Below are 8,231 nucleotides of genomic sequence, written 5' to 3'. Positions count from 1 at the left end.
CTGGACAACTGAGACTCTGTCCCCCCCCCCGCCCAAAAAAAAGCTTTTATTTTTAAAACTTTCTTTCTAACAGAGAGAGCATTATAGCAAATCACCCAAGACTATGGTACTAGGCATCTTACTTCCTCAGGACTTTCAGGTTTGTCCAAGGAGCATTTCTAGGATCTCATGATGGTGCCAGCTATTTTGTTTATTTCAGAACCTCTTCTCAGGGAGCCTTATATTAAAGTGAATTCTCAGTAGAAACAATTTCTCTCTAGCTTATCCTTCCTGGAAAGATCTGATAGGAGTAAAAGAGAAAGCATTTTTAAAAACGGTTTATTCATTACTCATTTAAAACATGAAAGTATTTATGGAGCTCTGCTGACATGGAGGAGCCCAGGCTGGCCTTCACGGAGTTTACATTCTATCAGAGCGACCTATCAGATTTGCATGCAGCGAAGTGCAGTAAAGTTTGCTAAGTGCTACTGTAACAGTATAAACAAAGCAGTCAGGAAGAGTGATGACTTGCAGCTGGTTATGGAGCAGGCATTCTCAACAGCTTTACACAAGAGAGATTTCACCAGACCCAGAAGAGAGAGGCTCATTCAAGTGACAGGATCAGCAAAGGCAGAGCCAAAGGGCTAGGACAACAGGCTGCCCATTTGAAGGAGATAAGAACAGCAGCCTGGCGTGGCTCTCCCAGGGCCCCAAGAGGAGTCACCAGAGATGGTGCTAGAGAGGCTGATGAGAACAGGTTTCAAGAGCTGGAAAGTCTACTTAGAAATTTGAAATTTATTCTTCAGGCAATCAGGAGCCATTGAAACGTTCTGAGCAAAACCAAGTCATGACTAGATCTGTGTTTAAGAAAGATCACTCTGAGACAGGTCCCCAGTCCTTGACCAGGCAGCACAATTGACAATGTGGTTAGATATTTTAGGGGTGATGGTGAATTTCCAGGATAGCAGTTGTGAGAATCTGTTAAATAAATAAAGACTTGAGGTAAGAAATATGGTTGTCTGCTTTGCTCTGACCTCAGCCTTTGCTCGTTTATCTGCTGGGATTTGATCAGACCCATTCTAGCCTCTTTTTTGCTCTGCCACCACCAAGGGTAGTGGTCCTGGCCCCAGGCTCTCAGCTCCCCTTCTCCATGAGCTCCCTGCTCTAGATACTGAGGCTCAAGACAGCAAGTCAAGTCAGTTGTGTTGAGTGAATGTCATGCACGAGGAATCGTGTTGTGGATGCTGTGATGTACTGCCTGGATGCCCATCCACGACTGAAGGACTCACCTGCCTCACTGCTGAGGGTGCTGCCGGCCCACGACCCTCAGCTGTCAGTCTAACTTCACAAGCAGACAGTTCAGAAGAGTCATCTCATCTTCAGAATTCTAAGTCAGGTCAAACGAGACTTTCTTTGAGATTGGACTGCAGCGCGACTTCTTCCTCTGCCCAATCCTGCTTCCTCCCCTTCTCTTCTTCCACAGCACTGACCCCAAAAATATTAGTTATAAACCTCCTGTATGTGAACCTTCATCCCATGGTGTGCTTCTTAGGAACCCCCCCGAAACAGATAGAAAGAACAAGAATCAAGGATTAGAAGAGAGTGTGAGTCCATCACACGATGACTGTGTTGTCTGGGATGAACCTCAGTGCTCCCCTCGAGGGCTGGGGCCAGGACTCAATGAGGCTTTCAATGATTTTTGATTCAGATAATGGATGGAACTTTCTCTGTAAATGTTTTAAAAGCCCATGCAATTCTCAGTTATCATTATAGTTGTAAAGCAGAGCAAAGATAACCTCAATGGATAACTGAAAGATGAGACTGGATTCAAAGTTGGAGACCCTGGAGCAGAGAGGGAAGTGGAGAGGATGTCACAGTTGCTCAGAGGGGACATAATGAAGATGAGAAGGAGACTACTACTCAGAAATGGGCCATCAAGAGTGTGCAAGGCTTCAGAAATGTCAAGTGGGTTAAGCAATTATGGAAAGTGTTAGATTCAAGAGCAATGCTCACACTCAATTTTCTAGGAATGTTTCATTGGTCATCAGTAGTCTATTTGGAGAAGCATGGGGGCAGAAATGTATCTGTCTCCTTTTCCTATGCCTAAGAAGTTGCTGGTACCCAGGGAGCACCCAGCAACTATTTATTATTGTTGAATAATTCTTAGGTGTTTGAAAGCAAAGTGCATAGTTTATTGCCACTAATGAAGACAATTATTGAAGCAGTGTGTTGGAAAGTTTGTCTGCTACTGAACTCTGCCACACACCTGTGAACACACTCATCTACCTATCCATGCTCTATCCAGCCTGGTTGCTGACTACAAACAGAATTATCTCCCTAGTATCTTGGAAGTTGTTTTTCCTATACACACGACCTAGAAGGAAATCTCTAAGCCTATCCCTAGACTTTTTGTTTGTTTGTTTGTTTGTTTTTGTAGAGTCGGGGTTTCACCATGCTAGCCAGGCTGCAGGCTGGTCTCAAACTCCTGACCTTGTGATCCACTCACCTCAGCCTCCCAAAGTGTTGGGATTACAGGCATGAGCCACTGCGCCCAGCCCTCCCCTACTTCTTTAAGGCCCCTATACCTCTTTGAACATTATCATTCCTGAAAGAGTATGCAAATGAACCACTAATAAGATGGCATGCTTCTGAATTTAATCATGAAAGGGTAAACACATGTTACGAAATTAAAGATCTAAACACACATTTTGAGGGGTATACTAATAGGATATTGAAGGCAGAGGAATTGTTTCCAAATAAAACAGCCTCCTTTGAAGTGAGAGTTCATCAAAGCAAGTTCTTCTTACCTTTAGGAATGTAGGCTTCTTATAAATTTACATGGCCACTTGGATTGGTGATCAGGGCATAATTTCCCCTTCCAATTTTGACCTATTTGGGTTGATGTTTAGTGCATCACCACACAATGATTTGTCTATCTCCCCACCAGACTATGAATTTTTTTTAGGGTAGGGACTTTTTCTTTAATCTCTGATTCCCTAGCACATTGCAAATAACCTGTTGCTTGGGAGACACTAAAAGGATATTGAAGGAAGGGAGAAGGGCAAAGAGAGGGAGGGGAGGAGAATGGAATGGAGTCCAGTTAGACTCACGGCGCTTATTCAGAGTTGTCAAAACACTCAATTCCTATTGACCTTGAGGGAGCTTCCTGACTCCCAGAGCACTGCGGGATAGTGAGAAGTAGGTAAAATTTGGAATCAGGAAACTTGGGTTTGTGTCCTAGTTATGCCATTTCATGCATATATGTCCTCAGATGAGGCATTTAACCTCCAAGCCTCAATATCATCTTCTGTAGATTGAGAATTATTATGTCTACCTTAAAGAGATCCTGAGTGATTAAGTGAAATAAAATATGTGAAAGCATTCAGCAACCTTTTTTTGTTTTGTTTTGTTTTTTTTGAGACAGAGTCTCACTTTGTCGCCCAGGCTGGAGTGCAGTGGTGCAATCTCAGCTCACTGCAACCTCTGCCTCCCAGGTTCAAGTGATTCTCCTGCCTCAGCCTCCTGAGTAGCGGGGTTGTAGGTGCACAGCACCACACTCAGCTAATTTTTGTATTTTTAGTAGAGACAGAGTTTCACCATGTAGGCCAGGCTGGTCTCGAACTCATGACCTCAGGTGATCTGCCTGCCTCGGCTTCCCAAAGTGCTGAGATTCAGGCATGAGCCACTGTGCCCAGCAAGCATTCAGCAATTTTTTAAATGCCATTTAATTGTTACCTACCATTATTATTACCCTGAAATCAGAGCCATCTTCCACTGAACTCCCTTTTCTGTTTAATTTGGCAAAATATTGTCTTTTTTATTGTTTCATCCAACAGGAAGCCACAGCTTTATTTATGATAGAAACAGTACAAATTTCAAACCAAGCTGCCGTTACTCCTTTGAGACACCGAAAAAAGTTGCTTTCAGATGGTTATATTGTTAATTCCATAATAGCATTTACAATATCATTACTGTTCTTCAGGGCTCGGACTGCCTTTGCTCTAGACACATTTGCTTGTGACATGACCAATTCTATGTCCTTAATTTCCACGCCTGTTTCATCGACCTCTTCCTCGTCACTCTCCTCTTGTACAGTTGGAGTCTGTGTGTTTTCCTGAATGTTTGAGATAGCTTCACCTTGAACTTTGAATTTCTCAGCAGCTGCTAGTTGTGCTTGGTGAGATAAATCTTTGATCTTGGCTTCCCCAAAAGCTATGCAGGTATCCAAAGCAGGGTTCTTGTAGACATCTGGTTTTGTGATGACAAAGAAGATATTCTTAGATTTCCGGATAGTGACTCTAGTAACTCCTGTCACCTGTTGAAGACCCAGTTTGAACACAGCCTCCTGTGCCTTCTTTTCACTCTGCCTCTGTTTTGCTTTACTGACTGGTTCTTCATCAATTTCAGCTGCTACCGCCAGCTGGACTTGTTGTGTGGTTACCTGGGTGGAATCCTGTTCTTCAAGCTCTGGTACTGACTCATTACTGTCAGATTCTGTTCCAGACCCTGTCTCAGCCTGGGGCTGCAGCAACTCCTGCTCTATACCGGGGACGGTTTCTGTGGCTTCGCCGGGCATTTTGTGGAGGGAACGGGGAATCAAGATGGCGGCAGAAAGAGAGCGAGCAAGAGCGAGTCCCACGCCTGTTGCAGAAGGAAGCCTGGCGCCCAAAATACTTTTGATAGAGTATTTTAAAGAAGTATCTTATTTAAAAATAAGAAAGTCTGATTTTAAATTCATTTTCTCTTCTTGTTCTCAGGATTTTGGTAAAGTGTATTGGATGATTATTTTTTTAAAAAATGAGAGCAACAGTGATTCCAGTCAAAGGTTTGCTACTGGCCTCCAGTTAAATCAGAACCACTTGAGAACTTCATAAAATACAGATTCCCAAGTCCCAATTCTGAGGACCTCAATTCAATTGCCCTTGAGTGGGGATGGGGAAACCTGTAGCTTAAAAAGCTGCCCAGCTGAGTCTGATGAGAAACCAGGCTAGGAAACCTGGATAGGCTCCTTTTTCCATTTAAAACTGTCAGCACCTGTAATCCCAGCACCTTGGGAGGCCGAGGTGGGCAGATCACTTGACATCAGGAGTTCGAGACCAGCCTGGCCAACAAACATGGTGAAACTTCGACTCTACTAAATATACAAAAAAATTAGCCAGGCGTGGTGGCGCATGCCTGTAATCCCAGCTACTCGGGAGGCTGAGGCAGGGGAATCACTTGAACCTGGGAAGCTGGGTTGTAGTGAGCTGAGATCATGCCACTGCACTCCAGCCTGGGCTACAGAGTGAGACTCTGTCTCAAAAACAAACAAACAAAAAAACTGTCAGAAAAGCTCCAAGTGCAGGCAAGAGAGTTTATGAATATACCCTTTCTAACTGGCTAATTGTCAGCAGAATAAACCCTCACATGCTAGGAGGGTTCATGGCATTCAGACTTGTGGTTTGAAACTAGCAATGTTATAGAAATGCCAGCCTCAGCCTGAGCATGCCTTTTCTGTAACAAATTCACAGGTAGGCACATGCATCTAAAATCAAAGCTCTGGAGCTAGAGTGGGAAATACAGGATTAGTAGGGCTCTTAGAAAAAACATTTGATCTCTTTTGTCTTATTTCCTCAGCTTCAGGAGAAAATGGCATAAGGCATACCTCTGTCTATTTTACAAGGATTTATTATGATTATCATTATTATTATTTATTTCACTATTTTTTTTAGAGACAGGGGTATCACTTTGTCACCCAGGCTGGAGTCCGGTGGTGTGATCATAGTTCACTGCAGCCTCGAACTCCTGGGCTCAAGCAATTCTCCTGCCTCAGCCTCCTGAGTAGCTGGGACTACAGGCATGCACCACCATACCTGACACACAGGGGTGTTTTGACCTGAAAATGAACGTGAAGAAGTAATGGTGATTTGAACTTTTTGGAAAAACTCCTCTGCCTCATCATCTTTGGGGCTCAGGGTAGTTCCAGAGTTACCATTCAGCACAACTCTTATAAAAATTGAAATTCTACATTTATATTCCACTGGGACTCATGTATGGCTGGTGGTAAATTGGTACAACCACTTCAGAAAACTGTTGAGTAGTGTCTAGCAAACTAAACATTTGCATACCCTATTTTGCTCCTATGCACATACCTAACAGAAATGTTTACAATGTTTACCAAAAGTCATGTACTAGATGTGCATAGTATATTATAATAGCTGATTATAATAGCTCAAAACTGAAATTACCCAAATGACCATCTACAGTAGAATGAATTGTAATATATTTGCACAGTAGAATACCATACAAAAAGAAAATGAATTATCTATAATTACACACAAAATTAGATGAATTTCACAAGCATGAGTTTGAATGAAAAGCTAAACAAGAAAGAGTCGATACTGCACTTACATAAAGTACAAAACTGGCAGAATGAAGAAGCTGAGATTATGAGTCTCCCAGACAGTAGTTCAGCTTCCAGGACTCTCTTCCAGCATGACCAAAGACACCTCTTCACACAAGATGGTAGCAACAAATTATAGGTACAGTTGCAGCAAATTCACAGATCAATTGAAAATCCTCATCAATACCTTCAATCAAAAACTTTGCTCAGGCTATTGTACCAAACAAAAACTTGGTTTATAAATCAATACAGAAGAGTCAAAAATCCAGATCTGGTTTCAGAATTGAAGAGCTAGGCGTGGATTCTAGAAAAGACCAGAACCAGAGACTTTAGAATCAAGCCAGAGCCACGGAGAAGATCGACCTGGTGCAGAGTTTCAAAGCAGAGAAGCCCGACGGTGTTGTACCACCTACAGTGCCTCTCAATTATGCCCTCTCATCAAGGCATTTTTGAAAAACCCATACTCTAGGACTGATTCCAGGAAGCAACTTGCTAAAGAAATTAGTGTTCCAGAGTCAAGAGTCCAAATTTGGTTCCAAAATCGAAGATCTAGATTTCATCTCCAGAGAAAAAGAGAACCTGTTGTGTCCTCAGAACAAGAAGACCAGGGGCAAGATTTCTGAGAGACTTCAAGGTACAGAAGATACACAGAATGGCACCACCCTCACTAGCAGCTCTCATTTCTCTAGAGCCAGAACATGGTGAACACAGTCAAGTTCAGTGTATTTGATATTATCAACTTGGGCCCCAAATCTCTTTCATAGTCTTCTTGGGAGATGATAAAGGACTTGGCCGGGTGCGGTGACTCACACTTGCAATCCTAGCACTCTGGGAGGCCGAGGCAGGAAGATTTTTGAGCCCAGGAGTTTGAAACCAGCCTGGGCAACATAGCAAGACCGTGTCTCTACTATCAAAAATAAATAAAAATAACTGTAGGAGGCAGAGATAGGTACAGGAGGCACCACACTACCCTATTGACACAACCTGGATCCAGAGTTCAGCAGACCTGAGACAATGAAAATAAACTTAGTAATAATAATAATAATAATAAAAAGATTGTGGTTACCCTTGGGGTGGAGGGTAGGGGGTTAGCGATTGTAAGAAGATATGAGAGGCACTTCTGGGGTGCTGACATATTGTATACTGATTCTTTCTTTCCCCTTTTTTATTTTTTAAATCTTTGTAGGTACACAGTAGGTGTATAAAATTCTGTTTCTTGATCTAAGTGATGGTTACAGAAGAATGTTGAGTTTAAAAATTAATTGAGCTGTGTATTTATGAGATCTGCGTTTTTCCATGCATATTACACTTCAATTAAAAGTTTAAATCTAAGCATGCTCCTCAAAACAAGAAAAAAGAAAGTTGAAATCAACTCCAGGAATGCATATCCAAAGCATAGCTGATGATGCTCAACAAGGGAGAACTGGCATTTATTTATAGCAAGACTCACTTTCTTTTCAATTACTTTATTATTTGTTATTAACTTTTTAAAGATGCGCTCTTGCTGTGTCCCCCGGGCTGGAGTGCAGTGTAGCGATCATACCTCACTGCAGCCTCGAACTCCTGAGCTCAAATGGTCCTCCTGCCTCAGCCTCTCGAGTAGCTGAGAATACAGGCAGGCACCACCACACCTGGCTAGTTTCTTTCTTTTTAAAGATGCTGGAAAGAGCCCACATGCTGTAACTTCTGAACAGTTTTCCCAACTGACCATTTTGGTTGTCTTTAGAGAAGTCTGACCAAAAAAAAAAAAAAACCCATTAGGTGTATTTTACAAAGGCTTCGTGAGCTGATAATATAATTCAACTATGCCTTCTGAAATGAAGGAGAACATTTCCTCCATATTCATAGAAACTTTCTTTTCATCTCAAAA

General features: G+C 42.3%; 1 protein-coding gene and 1 pseudogene across 1 annotated transcript; one reads left to right on the top strand and one right to left on the bottom strand.

Moving 5' to 3' along the window:
* Nucleotides 1-3,809: 3,809 nt before the first annotated feature.
* On the bottom strand, nt 3,810-4,628 carry LOC105542103 (nascent polypeptide-associated complex subunit alpha-like). The gene has a single exon (XM_011983480.1). The coding sequence runs from the start codon at nt 4,553-4,555 to the stop codon at nt 3,911-3,913; it is 645 nt and encodes a 214-aa protein (XP_011838870.1). The 5' UTR covers nt 4,556-4,628; the 3' UTR covers nt 3,810-3,910.
* Nucleotides 4,629-6,453: 1,825 nt separating this feature from the next.
* LOC105542102 lies at nt 6,454-7,066 on the top strand (annotated as a pseudogene).
* The last annotated feature ends 1,165 nt before the right edge of the window (nt 7,067-8,231 follow it).

This window comes from Mandrillus leucophaeus, unplaced genomic scaffold (assembly GCF_000951045.1).
Source record: "Mandrillus leucophaeus isolate KB7577 unplaced genomic scaffold, Mleu.le_1.0 Scaffold250, whole genome shotgun sequence".
NCBI lineage: Eukaryota > Metazoa > Chordata > Mammalia > Primates > Cercopithecidae > Mandrillus > Mandrillus leucophaeus.
The sequence above is the reverse complement of the archived record's forward strand: the minus strand, read 5'-3'. Positions and strand labels throughout refer to the sequence as shown.